The 20,097-nt window shown below is 35.5% G+C and overlaps 3 protein-coding genes and 2 long non-coding RNA genes across 6 annotated transcripts; 2 read left to right on the top strand and 3 right to left on the bottom strand.

The window, feature by feature from the left end:
* Positions 1-618: 618 nt before the first annotated feature.
* LOC9313439 (serine/threonine-protein kinase SRPK) lies at positions 619-3,789 on the top strand. Its single transcript, XM_002877325.2, has 4 exons — positions 619-1,095; positions 1,834-2,805; positions 2,904-2,951; positions 3,152-3,789. The coding sequence occupies exons 1-4, from the start codon at positions 892-894 to the stop codon at positions 3,572-3,574; spliced, it is 1,647 nt and encodes a 548-aa protein (XP_002877371.1). The 5' UTR covers positions 619-891; the 3' UTR covers positions 3,575-3,789.
* Positions 3,790-4,271: 482 nt separating this feature from the next.
* LOC9311767 (probable S-adenosylmethionine-dependent methyltransferase At5g38780) lies at positions 4,272-4,952 on the top strand. Its single transcript, XM_021026169.1, has 2 exons — positions 4,272-4,338; positions 4,447-4,952. The coding sequence occupies exons 1-2, from the start codon at positions 4,272-4,274 to the stop codon at positions 4,950-4,952; spliced, it is 573 nt and encodes a 190-aa protein (XP_020881828.1).
* LOC9313438 (putative phospholipid:diacylglycerol acyltransferase 2) lies at positions 4,933-8,876 on the bottom strand. 2 transcript variants are annotated; one of them, XM_002875652.2, is made up of 6 exons: positions 8,247-8,876; positions 7,322-7,544; positions 6,834-7,120; positions 6,338-6,677; positions 5,982-6,247; positions 4,933-5,580 (listed from the first exon to the last, which is right to left on the bottom strand). In XM_002875652.2, the coding sequence occupies exons 1-6, from the start codon at positions 8,639-8,641 to the stop codon at positions 5,094-5,096; spliced, it is 1,998 nt and encodes a 665-aa protein (XP_002875698.1). In that variant the 5' UTR covers positions 8,642-8,876; the 3' UTR covers positions 4,933-5,093. The 2 variants fall into 2 exon arrangements, with proteins under 2 accessions (XP_002875698.1, XP_020882597.1); XM_021026938.1 differs by lacking the exon at positions 8,247-8,876 and adding an exon at positions 7,622-7,740 and having other exon boundaries at positions 7,322-7,591.
* Positions 8,877-14,018: 5,142 nt separating this feature from the next.
* On the bottom strand, positions 14,019-14,652 carry LOC110228746. The gene is made up of 3 exons (XR_002332286.1): positions 14,552-14,652; positions 14,237-14,320; positions 14,019-14,138 (listed from the first exon to the last, which is right to left on the bottom strand). It is a non-coding gene; the product is annotated as an uncharacterized LOC110228746 (long non-coding RNA).
* A 424-nt stretch (positions 14,653-15,076) lies between these two features.
* Positions 15,077-15,499, bottom strand: LOC110228058. The gene is made up of 3 exons (XR_002331664.1): positions 15,410-15,499; positions 15,255-15,347; positions 15,077-15,170 (listed from the first exon to the last, which is right to left on the bottom strand). It is a non-coding gene; the product is annotated as an uncharacterized LOC110228058 (long non-coding RNA).
* Positions 15,500-20,097: the final 4,598 nt, after the last annotated feature.

The raw sequence follows: 20,097 nt of genomic DNA, 5'->3' as shown, positions 1-20,097 counted from the left end.
CTACACATCAAAACAGATAGATTCATTCCATTTGAAAGATATTGGAGCTTCCTTGAACACAAATCTCCCGATTTAGTGAACCACTCTCCAACGGTAGAAACCAAACTCTCTGATTTTAACCGGAGTCGGTGGAGATGATGACAACGGTAGAACATACACTTAGACAACACCATTTGAGACTCATTTCGGCTCTCAAATCAATGGATTCAGACATGTTTTTTCCGATTTCGCCATCGGCGATAGATGAGCAAGAGAGAGAGAGAGTCGCGAAAGAAAGTATAAAGAGAGAGAAAACACGAGCCAAAAAAAATTTCCGTCTAATACACATACTCCCATCAACCAAGAATTGACACGTATGCATATCTAAAAGAGTTCTAAAAATCAAATTAATTTAATTATAGAAACGAGTCTAATGTGTTTATTCAGTTTTTGATTTAATTTTGAGATCTTTTGGGTTTAGACACCCTATTTAGATCTCCCGTTCGAGATGGTCTAACATAGTGTGGAGTGTGGACTAAACCAAGTCATATGCTACTTTAACGGTTAAACCGGTCCAACCAAAACAGTTTCTCTCTTGAGAGTTGAGACTAAACGAAGAAAGAAAAACCCTAATTTGCAAACCAAATTCCTAACTACCAAACCAACGAGAGACAACACCAACGACCTCTCTCTGGACTATTCCAATCATCACCTTCGTCCAATTTTCGATCGATTCACCAAATTGTCTTATTGCTCCATTGTAATTTATTTTCTTGATTTAGCGAAATTGATTTCATCAGATTCTTTTTTGTATCATCACCCAATTTTCCAATTCGTTATACACGAATTTTCTAGGGTTTTGTTGAAATTGAGATTCAGATTTGCTCTCTCTGAAACCATTAAGTTAGGGCTATGGCGGAGGAAAAAAACGGCGGACGTGTGAACGACGAAACTGAATACTCATCGGAGGACGAAGGTACAGAGGATTATAAGAAAGGAGGATACCATGCCGTGAGAGTTGGTGATACTTTTAAAAATGGAGCTTATGTGATTCAGAGTAAGCTTGGTTGGGGACATTTCTCCACTGTTTGGCTTGCTTGGGACACTCAAGAATCGGTATGTGACTTATACCCTCTTCGTTTTTTAGGGCTAGAGAACCAATTTAGGCCATAAAAATGATTTCTTTGTTAGGTTTCTCAGTGTATATGACTCTTTGACTGTATTGTGGTTGAGCATGTTGTTCGAGTTGTCGTAGGAAAATGCTGAAAGTTGAATCTTTAGTCTCAGATTACCCGGGATGAGTTGTTTTTAGGGCTGGAGAATCAATTTGGAGCATAAAAATGATTTCTTTGTTAGGTTTCTCAGTGTATATGACTCCTTGACTGTAATTTGGTTGAGCAAGTTGTTCGAGTTGGTGTAGGAAAATGCTGAAAGTTGAATCTTTAGTCTTAGATTACTCGGAATAAATTGTTTTTAGGGCGAGAGAACCAATTTAGAGCATACAAGTGATTTCTTTATTAGGTTTCTCAGTATATAAACTCTTTGGCTGTAATGTGGTTGAGCAAGTTGTTCGAGTTGTCGTAGGAAAATGCTGAAAGTTGAATCTTTAGTCTTAGATTACTCGGGATGAGTTGTTTTTAAGGCTAGAGAACCAGTTTAGAGCATAAAAATGATTTCTTTATGAGGTTTCTCAGTGTATATGACTCTATTGACTGTAATGCTTGTTCGAGTTGTCGTAGGAAAATGCTGAAAGTTGAATCTTTAGTGTTAGATTTCCTGGGATGGGTTGGTTATTCATAGATCATTTGGGATATTAGTTTCATGTGTGAGGTTTGAAAGTTCATTTGTGTGTAGCGTTATGTAGCTTTGAAAGTTCAGAAGAGCGCTCAACACTATACAGAGGCAGCAATGGATGAGATAAAGATTCTGAAACAGATTGCTGAAGGTGACCCGGGTGATAAGAAATGTGTTGTAAAGCTACTGGATCATTTCAAGCATTCGGGTCCTAATGGGAAACATGTTTGTATGGTCTTTGAGTATTTGGGAGATAACCTTTTGTCAGTTATTAAGTACAGTGATTACCGAGGGGTTCCTCTTCAAATGGTTAAAGATCTCTGTTTTCATATTTTGGTTGGGTTGGATTATCTTCATCGTGAGCTCTCTATTATTCATACTGATTTAAAGCCGGAGAATGTTCTGCTTTTGTCTACGATTGATCCATCAAGAGATGCTCGGAGGTCGGGTGTTCCACTTGTTCTGCCAACCGCCAAGGACAAAATTGTTTCTGAGGCTGCTGCTAAACCTGAAACTAAGAGTTATACGTATGATGGGGATTTGACAAAGAATCAGAAAAAGAAGATTCGTAAGAAAGCGAAGAAGGTGGTGGTGGCTCAAGATTGTGGTGGAGAGGAAGCTTTAGAAGAAAATGAAAGAGATTCTAACTCTGAAGCAAGAACAAATGGCAATTCCACTGTAGAGAGATCGGAAGGAAGTTCCACAAGATTAATGGAAGATGAAGAAGCCAGAGAGAAGGCTAACAAAAAGAATGGTCGGGGTAGTAGGAGAGGAAGCCGAACCACAAGGCAGAAATTACTGAGTGACATAGAGTGCAAATGCAAATTAGTAGATTTTGGGAATGCTTGTTGGACGTATAAACAGTTCACAAGCGATATTCAGACAAGACAGTACCGATGTCCAGAGGTTGTTCTTGGATCAAAATACTCAACCTCTGCAGATATGTGGTCCTTTGCTTGTATCTGCTTCGAGCTGGCCACCGGAGATGTCCTATTTGATCCGCACAGTGGTGAAAACTATGACCGGGATGAGGTATCTTCATATATATTCACTTTCTATGCCTGTTTTGTATGCAGAGCTAAGTTGTATCATTCTTATGCACAGTCTTAAACTGGTTGCCTTTGTTTCAGGATCACCTGGCATTGATGATGGAGCTTCTCGGGATGATGCCACGAAAGGTAAAGCTGGTAAACATAGTCGTTGTGTTGTGACCATATAAGAATATTGCATGTGCATATTTATCCCGTATCGAATCCTTTCTAAAGTTGGATATTAGTTTTTTTCGGCTACATTCGACTGCAAATTTTGATGGTTAAAACTCAGATAAACAGTAGCACCTAATTTCGTTTTGATGAGCTATGTTTGTTTTCAACTGTAGATTGCATTAGGCGGTCGATACTCTCGGGATTTTTTCAACCGACAAGGTGAACTAAGGCACATCCGGCGGTTGCGGTTTTGGCCCATCAGCAAAGTCTTGAAGGAGAAATATGATTTCAGCGAGCAGGACGCAAAAGACATGGCAGATTTCTTAGTCCCAATTCTTGAATTTGTTCCTGAGAAGAGACCAACAGCCGCTCAATGCCTAACACACCCATGGTTCAATACAGGCCCAAGATTACTGGAACCATCATTGAAACCGCAACAACCGAAAGGAGAAGGACCAGCAAATGAGAACATAGAAAAGGAAAAGGACGAAAGAGAGGCAATGGAGGCTGGTGTAGGGAATATCGCTATTGATGGCTCTGAACCGAAGGTGGCAACAAGAGAAGGACGTCAATATGGACGGGATCCACGCACGTAAAAATGAGAAAACTGCCCGAAAATTATTTGTTCCGGTTTGTTGTTTGAGGTTTGGCTTTCTTTGGGGAATCAAAGATTCAGACTTTTGTGTTTCATTTCGCTGTTTGACGGTAAAATTCAGAATTTTGTTGCTTCGAACCAATTGAGATTGGAAGTGGTGAGAATACATGGAGACACAAATTATGGGTTCAATGAAGAATCCACACAGTTTACTAATTAACATTCTCTACTTCATTAGAACAACAAATCAGACCCATAACATTAGTCTTCTCAATGTTACTCCTTTTTTCTTAATCACACAATTCTAGACACTAAAAATCGTGTTGACTGGCTTTAGTTTAACGTATATTTCGTTATTAATTATTCCTTGTACCAATCACATAGCTTGATTAGTTCTTCCTAATATTATTCATTAACTCCTACGATATATTAAATTTGTGGTTAGTTCGTTAACCTTTGAAAAAAAAGTTGGAAGAAAAGTCCATAGTGAGAGGCTGCTTACACAAAATATTTTAACTGGAGTAACAAACACGGTGTTTTAATATTGTAACTTGTAACCATATAATAAAATTCTATTCAACAAACCCTAAAGGAAGACCAATTCATACATAAATACAAAGTCTTGCACTTCTACCTTATATAATCATCACAACAGCAACAACAAAAAGACACGAAAAAATTATCACAAAACAATAGTCATGTCGACTTCATTCACGATGATCGGCGGTGAAGGTCCCGAGAGTTACCAAAAGCATTCAAAATATAGTTTGAAGCAGCAAAGTTTGAATGGGTAGAAATATAGTTTCAACTTTTTATTATCAACATTACCCTTTTCAGTTTGAAGATATTGATTGCAAAATATTGATGGTTCATAGGGAGGATTGCTTGAAGCAGCAAAGGAGAAGATCAACGAAGCCATCTCTATGAAACTCGACATCGTCTTCACTTCAAATCTTGTTAACATAGCAGATTTTGGTTGTTCCACTGGACCTAACACTTTCAGAGCGGTACAAACCATAATAGATGCCGTGGAACACAAGTATTATCTCCATGAAACAGAATTCCAAGTTTTCTTCAACGATTCTTCAAACAACGATTTCAACACTCTCTTCGAGACACTTCCTCCGGCTAGAAAATATTTTGTAACTGGAGTTCCGGGTTCTTTCTTTGGCCGTGTTCTTCCTAGGAGAAGTCTTCATGTCGGAGTTTCTTCTTATTCACTCCATTTCGTATCCAAGATTTCCAAAGAAATTAAAGACCGTGATTCTCATGTATGGAACAAGGACATACACTGCACTGGACATACACAAGAAATGATTCCTCAACTTGCCAATGCCAAACCAGGGATGCAATATCTTATCGTGCTTCGAAGAATTTGATTTGTTTCAAGATCATTACAGTGATGTATGTTTTTATTTAAGGGATCTACTAAAAAAACTTAACCAAATTAATCTTCAACGACTCTTTATATTGATTATTTAATACAAGACAACACAAAATTGGCTAATTTCCTGATTATTTCACAACTTGATGCTAATCCTCTCCGACATCCTCATCACATCCGAGTAAATTCTATCGCCACCAATCTCCTGGCCTGAAGCTCCGGCAGCTATCCTCAAAACATCATCAATGAGTCCAACATTACCCATTATGTCTACATGAGCTCCGCTTTCCGTTCCTCGACTTTCCAGTAGACTTCCCGGCGGCTTATGTTTGTATTCCCGCACGAATGTCTCCATCCCCGACGGGTTAAACCGTGTTTTTCCTCTCCACCCCTTTGCGCACATATATCCAGCACTTATGACCGGTACACTCTCGTCTCCATCCGCAAACCGAGTTCCTCCTTTAAGACAAACGTCATCTCCATTCACAGATCCATCTATCGTGAAGGGAATGCTGCTCTTGCATTTATTGGAAGAGGTTGCGAGCTTGTATATGTAAGATCTTTCTGTCGGAATCCCTACTCCATAAAGACAGTACATTTCCATCTCTGGTGCATACGGTAATCTGTTAGGGAAAAGAACAAGGTATCAGAATTCCAGCTATTGTAGATTTATTCTCTGAGTACTTACTTTTACTAGCTATTAGGGATGTTGTCACAGGAAAAAGATGTCCACAGACGAGCCATGAACAGGCTGACCCACGTCTCATAAATATCAGTGTTAATCCCAACCACCGAGTATGTTGCTAAGACCGACATAGGACAATTGGGACTGACCTACCCCTTCTTGCACGCCAAGACGCCAATATCTATCCTTTGTTTGATGTTTAACCTCCAGCACAAAACAGGCCGGGATAAAATATTTTAAAATAAAAGACTTAAAGTGGGTGAGGCAAAGCCATTTGGCCATTATAGCATCCCTACTAGCTGTAAACATAAAGGAAATGGGACTATGTTTTGGACTTACTTTGTCTCGAGTGGATTAGACCAGTACTTATAATGTCCATACTTAGGGTCATCGAGATCATCAGCAATGCCGTGAGAGAAATGAGCTTCAGCTCGTCTCATCATCTTAGGGGCTATAAATCGGAGAAGATCAAGAACAGTGGTGGCCGTGTAAGCTGTGTTTTCTGCTACTTTTACTATGCTTTCTCGGCTCATTTCATTGTACTCCGACCAAAATTCTCCACATGATGTACTGTCGTTTGAAGTGCAGTCTACTCTTGACAGTTCCTGTTAACCATAAACAATAAAAAGAGCAAAGGGGAGTTAGATTCTACTGACCCGGAAAAGGCAGAACCATGGCAATGTTTTTAATATAACCTTGATGTTTAGCGTAGAGAGTTGTGAGGAAGGCAGTTCAGATGCTCGTTTTCCGAAAGCTATAATTCTTCCGTATTTTGCGGGTTCTTTCACCCAAGACTCCGGTTTAACGCTGTAGTTTTGTCTATGGAGATTACTTAGCAATAGCTGCGATGATTTTCTCTTGGAGTAAATACAATTGTGGCCTTCTTCAGCGTGCGAGTCAAGATCTCCCCAGATTGCCTCACCCCCCTTTGGTAATAAAGAAACTATTGAATCCCAGCTATGTGACATCCGCATAAGATGTTCGAGTGTTTGCAGCTTGAGAAGTTCCGAGTCCAGGAGACCGGGTGCTAACGATCTGAACCACAAAAAAATGACCAGTCAAAATCCATTAAGCCAATTCAAGTAATCAGTAGACAGCCTAAAAATGTTAAAAGAAATCGATGGTTTACAATTCTTATGAATACTAATATATAACAAGTGGAAGTAACTTCGAAATGTTGATGGACCTAACCTGGCGTAAGCGATGTCTTTGCCCTCAGCTGAAAGCAAATTACTGACGGCTTTAGGGACACCTAAAAAGGCGGGTCCAATGTTGACGACGGCTTTGATGTGTTTGGCGCACCAACCTGGACCACCACCACCTCCTCCATCATGAAGAGGTGTTTCCACCCACTTAAGGAAGTGAAGGAAATAGATAGCCCCCATTGAATGAGGCACCACCACCACTTTCTTATACCCATTGGTGGCATACATTAGCTCGATTTTACTCTTCAGTCTACTTAACGATTGGTCACGTACCTGCTCAGGTCCAATCCAAAAAGTATAGATTAGTCCAAAGTCCAAACACAAGCCAATCTATACAACAATCTGTAACTACATATACTAATGCAGCTAAGAGTAATCATCAATGTCTTATATATCATTATCATAGTTCTCTAGACCAGTGTTGTCAAAATGATCATATAGGAATCAATACCAACTCCGTTAATCTGAGCATACCTCGGTGTTATGGAAAGAGAGTCTCCAATCATAAGAGGCCATATGAAGGTTCTTGCCTTCATATCCAATTTTCGCCAAATTCTCTATGAGAACTGCCCAAGCAAAGTAGCACGGTGCGAAATGGTCTGCAGCCACCAGTCCTGGGACTGCTCGGACTCGGATTCCCGGTGGGTCGAGACCAGTCTCACTGTCCAGAGATAAGTGCTCCAACCAGCACAATGGCCTATAAATCAAATTGCAACAATTAATCGAGCAAGTATACACTTCAAACTGGATTTATTCAGAGTTGAGAAAATCTAAATGGTAACCAGAAAACTCATTTAAATCAAAATAAACCGTAACAATCCATCTTCTTCTTTCTTTGATTCTTTCTTTCTTTTTTCTTTTACAATCCATCTATAACCATAACTATAACTATCTGAAATTTTAAAATACTAAAAAAATATGTTAAAAACAGACATTCTAAATATAGTAAGTTCTAAAATGCAATGAAATCTAGCTATCGTAATTGCATGTTTGGGACATAATATATTCTATAGTATTGTAGGACGATTTTCGACTTACTATAAAGAAATCAAATCTTACGGTTTCCATTTCCAATGACATTCAAAAGGATATCCTAAAAATTACGAATAATTATTAATTTCCTTAAATCATTCATCAAACTCAGAATTGAATATTCAAAATCTGACAAAACTAGTTGCGGAACAATAAGAAAACCCAACGAACCATCTCAAACATAACCAAATGAGAATCCAAAGACCATGAGTTCATTGACCATGAGTCCATGACACTACGTAAAGCCAATTCAAGAAGAATAAACTTAACCGAGATTATGTTACACCCTAACCGGACGAACCAAACCAATACCTAACCGGGTCTCAAATTTCTCGAACCGGAGATACATAACGGTCCAATTTGTTACCTTCTAAGAATCTCGGTGAAGCTAGCACCCCAAAGACGTTTACGAAAGAGTCCTTCAGCGCAAGGCCGACCTTCCCAAAGCTCGAGCCCACCGGTTACAATCCCCGGAACAAGAATAACCGGATGCAGCGCCTTGACACCGTCTCGACTCAACCGAGTTCCCGGAGACTCCGGAGCTTGAAGCATCGCCGGGACCGGAACAGAGTGATAGAGGAATAAAAGAAGCCACCAAGCCGTACAGAGATAACCAATCAACCAGCAACATGAGTCAACGCAGCTACATCTCCCGGAACGACGACGTTTTGGTTTCTCGACGGTGGCCGATTGTTTGGCTTTAGGGCTAATGGTCTCTTCAGAGAAGGACGATAGTTTTCTAAACCGGAGAAGTGGAGGCATCGAACAATGTGTTTTATTATGAGCTAAAACAAATTATATAACTCAAAAACGAATAATAAAGATTTCATTTCATTAGGAGAAAATTGTTGGCATTAAATGATAGATATTGAAAATGCAAAGAAGGAAAGAACAATTTTGGTCTTAAAAAGCTTCACGAAAAATTTTCAAGATGGAAATAATGAGAATGAGATTTTGGTTAATATTGTTCCTGCTTACGCCGCCATTTTTGTGTGTTTTAATAGTAGTATGAAATTTCAACATTTATTATGTTGATGGGCGGAATATTCGATGGAGGTGACTTGTAAGCTAGTAGAAGTGTGTGAAAACTGAAAAGCATGAAGATTGTGTTGCCTTTAGGACACTTGTCTTTATTTTTACATGCAGTTTTGGTTTAATTTTTTCTATTGCCATACTAATCAGTGACAGTAATCAGTTTATAGTTGCTACTACAAAATGAATACTTTAAGACCAAAGTATTTTATTCACTACAGACTACACACTCAAGTGACATAGCTTACGAACTTTATAAATCACTTAATTTTATAACTTTCCTTTTTTCTTTCGTTTTATATTCTATCAAATACAAAGTAATTAGTTTCCTTAAATATTACTGTACTGATTTCAGTGGTTAGTGGTTTTCGATTAATCTTTAAAATTTTGTACCATTCGTTAGACCATTTTCTTTTTTGTCAACACATTTTAAGATACATCTTCAAGTGATCACAATCTATATCTACTAAACCAACATTCACTTTTACAATAACTGATTATCTCTCCATCTGACACGTGTCATAAGTCTCAATTTCTTATCTTTTACTTTCTTTTATAACAAAAATAAGTATTTCACAAAAATAAAAAGAGATCATTTTCTGATTAATACGTGCACAAAATCTGACATGTCAAAACAATAAAATTAATATAATATATTTTATTTTATAATTTATTTGGGCAAAACAGTTTTCTTTTATCCTCAACTCCACAATCATTTCAAATTTCGATTAATACATTCCACAAATTTGTAAGAAAATAATAACAAACTTTCACAATTTTTTTCAACTGACTTCCACTTTCTTCTCCATGAAACGATTGATCAATGAAAAGAAGAAGATGGAGAAATTCTCAGAATATATTACAATTAAGGTACATCTATGTATTTAAACATTTAACTAAAAACTTTAATCTCAGTTTTTTATTTTGGATCACGAAAATGTCATATCAATTTGAGATTTTAGGCTAACTACATGTTTTTGATATTCTGTGATTTCTTAGAAGTTTTACATTCTGGTTAATCCAACTACATGAATTTAGTTTAGATTGATAGCCTTTGTTTACTTCACCTATTTTGCTATTAATGGTACAATTTTTTTGTTCATTGTTCTTCTTCTTACCTACGTTTCATTTGTCACTTATTATTGTTGTAACTAATATATTATTTTGTTGAGATTGTATACACATAATGTACATGCCACCATATTATCGAAAACTCTGTAATTGTCTGACCAAATAAAACTCATTAACTTATTCTATTTCTTATATTATGCATTTATTTTGTAGATATAGATTTGTCCGCGCATAGCGCGGGCTGTAAACTAGTATTTTAAATAAATTAAACGTGTCATCTTATATCATACTTTAGTTTTTTCTATATTTTTTCTTTTTATATTTAAAATAAGAGAAATTGTTAAAAATGCCCATTTTTCAGTACTCTTTTTCAAAAATGCCCCTTTTGAGAGTCCATTTTTAAGTTTGCCCTCTTTTAATTTTTAATGACCATTTTACCCTTATTTGAATCAAAATTAGGTCCACAAAATACAAAATATTTTTTGGCGGGAAAAGTGATCCCGCAATTTTCCCGCCAAAACACTTGTAAAAACCTTTAAAATACCTTGTAAAATTTTTCCGTAAAAATTTTTCCCGCCAAAAAAATTTTTTTGCGGGAAAAGTGATTCCGCAATTTTTTTGGCGAAAAATTTTTGACGGGAAAAATTTACTAGGTATTTTAAAGGTTTTACGGAGTATTTACAAGTGTTTTGTAAGGTTTTACAATGTATTTTAAAAGGTTTTACAAGGTACTTATAAGGTTTTATAAGGTATTTATAACTTGTAAAACCTTATAAAATAGTTTGTAAAATCTTATAATATCTTATAAATACCTTATAAATACGTTGTAAAACTTTTTAAAATACATTTTAAAACCTTATGAATACCCTGTAAAAAACCTTTAAAATACATTGTAAATTTTTCTCGCCAAAAATTTTCCCGCCAATAATATTGCGGAATCACTTTTCCCGCAAAAAAATTTTTTTGGATTGAAAATTTTTTGGCGGGAAAAAATTTTACTGGAAAATTTTACAAGGTATTTTAATGGTTTTACAAGTTTTTACAAGTGTTTTGGCGGGAAAAATTGCGGGATCACTTTTCCCGCCAAAAAAATATTTTTGTGGACCTAATTTTGTTATATTTCCTTATATATTTGTGATATCTTTTATTAAAAGAAGGGTAATTTAGTCATTTTGTACATATAAAGAGGTATTTTTAAAAATGGACAGCCAAATGGGGCATTTTTGAAAATAGGTATTGAAAAAGGGGCATTTTTGTGAGTCTCCCAATAAATAACATATTCAACAAATAAGAAAATACTCTGTAGAATACAAATAATATATAAAAAAGTAATATTTCTTTGCATAGGATAATAAGAACATTACTTATTTTACAAAAAAAAAATTCCCTAACTACAAATAAATTGAACCAGAGGGAGTTTTACTTTGAATCACTTTAATAGAAATTATTATCTATATATACAAATTTTACTCAGAAAAAATACATATTTTACTTATAAATTTATAATTTATAACCTTGGAAGTTGGAACAATCAAATTGTTAATTACACATTATATGTCACCAATAACTAAGCTTTTTAAAACATATATATATATATATGTATATTTTGTAAAAAGTACCAAGTAAACTCTATACACTGAATTAAATCAGTGATGGGTTAATAGTTATTACTAGACCATTTTAGGATCCATAGTTAACTGGTTACTACTAGCTACTTTTTTTTTTTTTTTTTTTGATAACCAGGAGGTTCGGCGCCGAAGCCCTTAATCCCCCCAGGGTCCGGGGAAGACCAGGTGAAAGCCCCTGGCCAAATGGAAATGACTAGCACTTTCGCGCTTGAGAGGAATCGATCTCTGGCCTAGACCAACAGGGCGACTCCTCTTCAAGTGAAAGCCACTAGACCACGACCACTTGGTTGCTACTTTTTTGTTATGCTAGATCGAACTCTATGCATGTAAATACTGTGCATTTCTGTAATACAACTCTAAAATAAATGCAGAACTTATTCTCAATGGATCATAACATTTTTGTGATTGATCATATTGATATTTTAAAGTTAATAAGAGATTATTTTTCGCCGTCAAAACTATAGATTGGCATCGTGAGGCACGAAGACGCGTGATGAGTAGTGGAGCACGTAGACAAAGTGGGAAACTGATCCAAACACGTAAACCCATTTTCGCAGATCACTTGCCACCAAAACTTCTCCACCTTTTTCTTTTTGTTCACCGTTCAATCAGGTTTCTTGCTGCCATTATTTTAGTATGTATTTAACAAAACATATTTTGGCCTTTTTGATATTTTTTTTTGTTTTGTTCAGTTTGTCCCTACATTAAAATAGTGATTCAAAGAGGTGCTGCAGAAGTTTTAACAATTTGATATTTGGTAGTCACTAGTCAGAGAATCCAAAGGCCAAAAATGAGATCATCGAAAAGATTGTGCTACGTCTCTTTAGTCAATCATTGGGGCATATCGCATACTACAAGAAGATATTATCATGCATACGACATGAAATGTTAACGTTTGTGCTAACAAAATATAATTTCTGATAAAGGCTTCTGTACGTCATTATACATGCGTACGTTTATTTGCTAAATAAACTTTTTTTGTTACATTAAAAAAACATTTCAGCAGTTTTCCAATCGGGAGAGACTCTAAAGATAGTGTTAATTGTATTAGAAGATATATGAATAATAATAAGCTCTCGTTTGAACGGATTCAAGAAGCTCATGTATCCGTTTTTATCAACTATTTGGAAATCAATGTCTATTTAAAAAAATTATATTAATATTAGATTAAATTATTAGCCAAAAAGGAAGACATCATTGTTTCATCTCAGAAATTTAATCCGGGTCCATACGTTTTGTTCAATTACTAAGCGCCAACACTTGTAAAAACTAAGGGCTCAACACGTTTATAACTTTAAACGCAGCGGGTAAAGATACAAAGTACAAAAGTTTTTCTTTTAAACTGCTTCTTTCACTACAAGAGATACGGTACTTTACATCGGTTTATTATGACACTTACGATTGACAACGGTTATTAAACCGACTTAATAACCTTCGACGCCAAAAAAATGTTAACATTAGTTACACAACCGACATGTATTTTAACGTTCGAATCTTTGCGTCAGTTTTATAAATTATAACATCGGTTTTTGTGACTTCAAAGTTAAAAGGGAAAAATGTCATTAAAATCCCCAACTTATTCAAAACGTTGATTTAAATCCTCAACTCACGACAAAACGAAATAAATATCAAAATTATGTTGACTTTCCAAATAAATATTAAACTTATGTTGACTTTTCAAATAAACACCAAAATTTCATTGACTTGGCCATATTAGGCATGACGTTAAGTGAGTTAACAGACCATGTTAACAGGATTAATTTTCTGTTAACAGACCCGCTAATTAAAAATGACAGTCTTCCTTCTAAACATAAAACGACGTTGTTTTGTCGTAACTGCTCAATAAAATCCCGAGTTTCATATCATATGAAGATTTAGGGTTAGGGATTTTGCTCAATTTGGGGATCTAAGATTGACTTTAGGGATTTAATTCAATCGTTACAACAAAACGACGTCATTTTGTTGTTATATGAAACGATATTGTTATCAATTAACATGTATGTTAACAGAAAATTAACTCCGTTAACAAGATCTATTAACCCACTTAACGTCGTACCTAATATGGCCAGGTCAACGGAAGTTTGATATTTATTTGGAAATTCAACAGAAGTTTGATATTTATTTGGAAAGTCAACATAAGTTTGATATTTATTTCGTTTCGTCATGAGTTGAGGATTTAAATCAACGTTTTGAATAAGTCGGGGATTTTAACGACATTTTTCACAAAGTTAAAATCTCTTTTCCTCTTTGAATCACTTATACAACCGACGTATATAATAAATTAATAACTAATATTTTTCAATTATTTTATGCTATCAATTATCACTTATGCTATTATTTTATATATAATACTCTAGTCAATTACAATTTCAAATGATAATCTGTATAAAAATTCAATTAACCAAAAGAATTTGTTTTACATAGAATATAAATGTCACAAAATCAATATGATAGATACAAATTTATCTTCATCTATGGCTCTCCATAGTTCTCAAATTGCTGCTTTTGTAATACACACTTCATCTTGCCTGAAATTAGAGACAAGTTCAAAAATTATACAATTTGAAATTATCATAAAAGTTTCAGAGTCATAGATTTCCAAAACAGAGTTAAATTAGATTGTTACCTTGTCACTTGATATACTAGATGATACTTGATGCCATATGTTAATAGCAGTAACAAGGTTTATGTCTCCACCATTCTCATTCTCCTATAACAATTAATTAATGAACATATTAATATAAGACATTCTCATTCTTATACTCCACCACTATAATTTTCATTTTTATACTCCATCACTATACTCCATCACTACAATTCTCATTCTATAAGAACTCTTAACCATATATACTCCACCACTACAATTCTCATTATCTTAGAACTGTTAATCATATATACTCCACCACTACAATTCTCATTCTTAGAACATTCATTTACTTACATGGAATTGAATGTCTCTGCAAGCTTCAAGAAGAACTTCAAGAGAACTAGCAAGCTTTATGTTTCCACCATTCTCATTCTCCTATATAAGTAATGTATTTTAAAATTATAGTACTCTTAACGTTGCTAATCTTATAAGAATAGATTCACTTACTAGGAATCGGATGTCTCTGGATTTAATAAAAACCTGAAGAGCACTAGCAACAATATCAATTTGTCTTCAGGTATTTTAATTTTGGACTTCATCTCGACCATCTCTAGATTACTTGATGTAGATTCAAAGCTTGCGAAGTACTTGGATGGTGTCGGGCCACGTCCTACGCATCGAACTCGTCTAGAGTGCTCAGGACCAAAACCTTGTGCAACAACATCATTACTTGGCATATCGCTTGACAGTTTCTGGCTCATAACTTCTTTAAGTTTATCCTGTAACATGCAAAAAGCTATAACACAATAAACTAATAATATAGAATAAGAAACCAATTTAACAACATAGTTTCAAAGAAACAAAGAACTGACCGCACAAATTGTTGCTCCTCACAAATCATACTTCCATCTACTCTTATACGTGATGCAATAAATATTTCTGCTCGACTTGGTTCAATACCAGTCTCTTCTTCCTGAAACAGATATAAAGAGTTATTTATAACCAGCACTGAAACTTGGGAATGAGAACAACCATAAAGCTACTTATGTAAGCTTACTATTTCATGAGCTTTTCTTGCCAAACTCTTTTTTCCAAGGGCATGTGGTATCTTTAGTTTGCTTCGACTCTTAATATTACGCTCTCTCATTTTCTGTAGTTAGATAATATAACAAAAATGTTACAATTTTCTTAATAAATATTGTACATATTTACCTTTGCTTTATCACTGAATTGATCATGAACGAAATCTCTCCATTGATCTTCTGGAACCAAGGCTGGCCGAGCCACAAGTGATTCTTCGAGTTTATTTTTTCTATACCTCCTCCAAAGACGCTGCTTTAAATCTTTACATCGGTTTCCTAAAGTAGATATCACATATTTTTTTCTCATAATTGGGTCATCGAACCAGATTTTTCTCTATATTCAAACAAAAAACTATTGGTTAAAAGAAAAGTATAATGAAAACCATCTTATTTATATGAAATAATCTATTCTACAATACCTGAATCACTTTCAATGCCATCTCCTTCCTATAGTGAGGAACTATTCTCCAATCAGTGTAATTTATAGATAAGCTATTACAATCATAGCTGAGTGATCTCAACCATGAACCCAACAAGCCACCTAAATCTTTGATAGGTAGTCCTTTTCTATTGAAATCAACTATAACACGACGATTTTGCATGCTCCACACTTGCTTTCCTGAGACATTTTCTTCTGTAATATACCCATGTAGATCTAAAATCCAGGATCATGTTAATTATAAGAACATCCCATATATACATACAAGTAGTTTCTTACAAATGTATCATTATACAAACTTCTAACATGAACTTTCCACTTCCCACTTGCTAATTTTGGTTCAAGAGGAGGTGGAGCAAAGAGATTTTCCATCTGTAGAATTTAGACCTAAAATTAGAAACACAAGACATTAGTATTAACTCTGGACTCAAAATACAGACAACTAAAGTAGAAACTTAAAAAAAAAAAAAAAAACCAGAACACTCAAGTGTCAAAACTCAACGTTAAAATCATACAAACTCAAACCAACGTTATAATCTAATGAACATACCTCTATAGTATCATCTAAATCATTTAGAGCATAAGAATTGTAAAGATCTTCCACTTGTCTCACTAATGTAATATTAGGTGCATTATCGGAAATCAACATCGAACTTTGAATATCAGAATCTTCAATGATGATATTTTGAGGATCTTGATCACCCATATCATAAAAATCTTTTGGTTGGACTCGTACTACTACATTCCATCCTTCTTCTTGCGGATCTTCCACAAAATAAACTAATCTTGCTTGAGAAGCCAATACATACAGCTCATCTTCTTCACCATCTCCACTATATGAATTGGACGACAAAAATTTACAGCTTCATGACCAAAACCATCCTTCTTATAGCCTTTGAAATCACGGGTATCAGCCCATATGCATTTAAACAATATAACTCTAAAATAATCATAATAATTCAACTCCACTATTTCAACTAGTTTCCCATGATAAGAAACATCTCCAGCTCTTGGGTTGGTATCACTTGAACTTGCATAACTGATAAAATCGTATTTTACCCGACTTTAACTATGTTTTATTTAGGTTTTTCATGAAGAAAACAAGAGATATTGGATATTTCAAGGATGTTTCCAAGTATTTATGTTTCAAGGATGAATAATGTGTTTTCAAGCAAAAAGGAGTAAAAGTCGATCAAATCCCGTTTTAAGACAGTTTCTGTACCTCAGAAGTATGGCATCCGTTCGAGGCTTTCCCGATTACCAAATCAAGAGATATTGGTGGCTGTGGAAATCTAGCAGAGTCATGATTCGCCTCAAAATGGAATCAAACCATTTCATTAATCCATTCGGAATTTATGACCCGAGGAGTGAAGACATGTCCCGGACCAGCCAAACAGCCTTGCGCCCGGTCCGGCGCCTCTTGGGGCCCCCGGTCATGGAGCCCGAGCCCGGGCTGGCCTTCACACCTCACCCCGGTCATACCTAGTCATGCCCTATCCAGAAGCTCGAGCCTCACTTAACCTAATTCGTGGGAAATAACGGTTTTGCCCCTTGACCTAATCGAAGCCTATAAATACTGAGACAAGTTGAAGAAACCCTACGGCCTCTTCACAGCTTCCTCACCATCTCCTAAACCTAGATCCCGCAGCCTCCATCGATGAGACTCTCAGCTCTCCTAGCTCCACCTCGTTGAAGCTATTGCCATCGAAGAAGTCGTCCTTTGAAGCTCTCTCCTTTGTTCTTCATTGTTTTTTCTTCTACTCTTTCTTATACTCTTTCTTTCAAGAATTTTGGGGAGACAAGTATCTTCTGTGATACTAGAGAAGACTTCTTTGAACCCCCTTTGTTTTATCGAATTCATTTATTATGTTTTTCTACTTCATCTCCATGTCGTATCTTAGCATCATGAGCGAGTAGTTTTCTTTGTTGGGTTTTATGGGGTGATTCAAAGAGGATTTATGGTTCAAATCATATTATGTTTATAGATCTATTATTTCGTTTATACTTAGATTTTTAGGAAATCTTTTACTTAATGCATGTGTTTGGATTGATCACCAAACGCTGATTTAAGAGGTTAGGAGCTCTAATCGGGTAAACCTAATCTCGGACATAAGTGTTACCAATCCTTCGTGTTGTTGCCTGCGTAAGTTGATAACAGGACTTACAGTACTTACAGTACTTAGCGAATCCAACCCTAATGCAACGAATTATGCGTCGTTGCCTGCGTCAGTTGAGTAACAGAGTATAGAGAGATTTGCCGGCTTATTCTATGACCTAGGATAACTCGTTCATTCGCCTTTCGTAGTTATGAGCTAGAACGAAAACATAAAAACCCTAGAAAGCTAAACCCTAGTTAGTCGAAAATCATGATCCTCGGAGAAACCCTAGAAGGCCCAACGCCTTAGTCATATTAGCTTACAAGTGTTTATCATCTTAGCTTTCATTAGTTTACATTACATTAGTTATTAGGAAACCTGAAACCAAACCCCCAAAGTTTAGTTTTGTCTTAGCTAAATCTTCTTGTTTGAATTCAATAACCCGTAGCTACACTCTCTGTGGGATCGATCCTTAAATACTATTCTGATTACTTGCAGTTTAACGTGTAGTCTTTCTGGTAAAAGTTGTGAAGTGAAATTCTACGCACATCAATAACTAATAGTTTCAGCAAAGACAAACACTCCATTATTCTGAGTTTTTAGCTCTTGATTTCTTTCTGTAGTTCTGAACTTAAAATTATTAATATTAAATGCAGAAAACTTAACACTTTTTCAGATGGACCATGGGCAAGACAGCGAATATCCTCAGATATATTGTTAATATCATTTTTCTTTACTTTATCTTTCAGCCTTTTACCAAAATAGAGATGCACATGTCGATAAATATCTATAACATTACTCTTTTTTGACGTCTTAACTATGAACTTCTTAACTCAGTCTTAAATCTCCTATACATTATTCCAATAAACAAAAATCAGTTATAATATCTTAAAGACCATGGATTTTTAAAAAAAATAAGTCTAACTCTTACTCGCGATATTCATCCAAGAAAGGACAATTGAATAAGATATATCGATGCGCTTGCTGCCACTCTACATGACTAAGAGTATCCAACGTAGAAGCACCAACAAATTTCCTAATCGAAGGAAATATTAGTGGAATCTGTGAATCTGAACCTAATACATGCTCAAACATTTGACGATCATCCGTCCTCCCAACACGGTTAAATCGTGTTTCAATTCCACAAAGATACATGGAACTAAATGTTAAAAATTCTTCAGCAATAAATTGCTCACAGATTGAACCTTCTGGTCTTGCTCGATTTCGAACATAAGATTTAAAATGTCCAAGCATCCTCTCAACAGGGTACATCCATCGATATTGGACTGGTCCTCCTAATTTTACCTATTCTGTTAAATGAACAGTCAAATGCACCATTACTGTGAAAAAAGAGGGAGGAAATACCATCTCTAAATGGCATAAAGTGATAGTGATATGCTGTTGCAACTTATCCAGATTGTTGACATCAAGTACTTTAGAAGATATTTCTCGGAAAAAGTTACATAGCTCAACTACAAAAAATGCAACCTCAGGAGGTAACACATTACGTATTGCGATAGACAATAATTGACTCATCAAGATGTGACAATCATGACTCTCTAATCTCATCATCTTTCTCTGATTTATATCAACACATCTAGAAATGTTAGAACAATATCTTTTTTATTGGTGGTCATTGTAAAACAGGCAGAGAGATATCTCTCATTTCCATCAGGCGACAGTACAGTACTGTCAGTACTTCACGTATACCAAGTTTTTGAAGATCTTTTCTCTCGCTAAGATTTTCTTTTGACTTGCTTTTGTTATCCAAAAATGTAAAGACAAGATTATCAAATACATTCTTCTCTATATGCATAAAATCCAGATTATGTCGCAAGAGAAGATGTTTCTAGTAAGGCAATTTAAAAAATATGCTTTTCTTCCTCCACTGTTGTACTTCACTACTTCCAGCATCTTGTCGTCCTCTTTTTCTTCCACTATGTTTAATCTTTCCCAATGTAACATTGACATTTTCAATATGTTGGAAAATAATGGAGCCTGATTGTGTGATCGGAGGAAGCCTAGATTCGATACAACCATTAAAATGTTGCTTATCTTTTCTAAATTTATGGTCAGGAGGAAGAAACAGGCGATGTCCCATGAAGCAGTTTTTCTTTCTATTATGTAAACGAATCTTTGTAGTATATATGTTCCAACCTGACAAATTTTCAAATCCTGAAAAATCGCTGATGGTCCATAACAGAGCTGCCCGCATACAGAAGGTCTCTTTCTTTGAGGCATCAAAAGTTGGTACACCGTTATATCACAAGTCTTTTAGTTCTT

The sequence above is a fragment of the Arabidopsis lyrata genome (genome assembly GCF_000004255.2).
Source record: "Arabidopsis lyrata subsp. lyrata unplaced genomic scaffold ARALYscaffold_5, whole genome shotgun sequence".
NCBI lineage: Eukaryota > Viridiplantae > Streptophyta > Magnoliopsida > Brassicales > Brassicaceae > Arabidopsis > Arabidopsis lyrata.
This window is presented reverse-complemented; position numbering and strand designations above follow the sequence as displayed.

Excerpts from the sequence above, each read along its gene's own strand:
- LOC9313438 (XM_002875652.2), bottom strand. The coding sequence starts at position 8,641 with ATGCCTCCACTTCTCCGGTTTAGAAAACTATCGTCCTTCTCTGAAGAG. Across the intron at positions 6,678-6,833 it reads AAAGACATCGCTTACGCCAG|ATCGTTAGCACCCGGTCTCC; the intron begins GTTAGGTCCATC and ends TTTGTGGTTCAG. Across the intron at positions 5,581-5,981 it reads TCTAATCCACTCGAGACAAA|ATTACCGTATGCACCAGAGA; the intron begins GTAAGTCCAAAA and ends TTTCCCTAACAG.
- LOC9313439 (XM_002877325.2), top strand. The coding sequence starts at position 892 with ATGGCGGAGGAAAAAAACGGCGGACGTGTGAACGACGAAACTGAATAC. Across the intron at positions 1,096-1,833 it reads CTTGGGACACTCAAGAATCG|CGTTATGTAGCTTTGAAAGT; the intron begins GTATGTGACTTA and ends ATTTGTGTGTAG. Across the intron at positions 2,952-3,151 it reads TCGGGATGATGCCACGAAAG|ATTGCATTAGGCGGTCGATA; the intron begins GTAAAGCTGGTA and ends TTTCAACTGTAG.
- LOC9311767 (XM_021026169.1), top strand. The coding sequence starts at position 4,272 with ATGTCGACTTCATTCACGATGATCGGCGGTGAAGGTCCCGAGAGTTAC. Across the intron at positions 4,339-4,446 it reads CCAAAAGCATTCAAAATATA|AGGGAGGATTGCTTGAAGCA; the intron begins GTTTGAAGCAGC and ends TTGATGGTTCAT.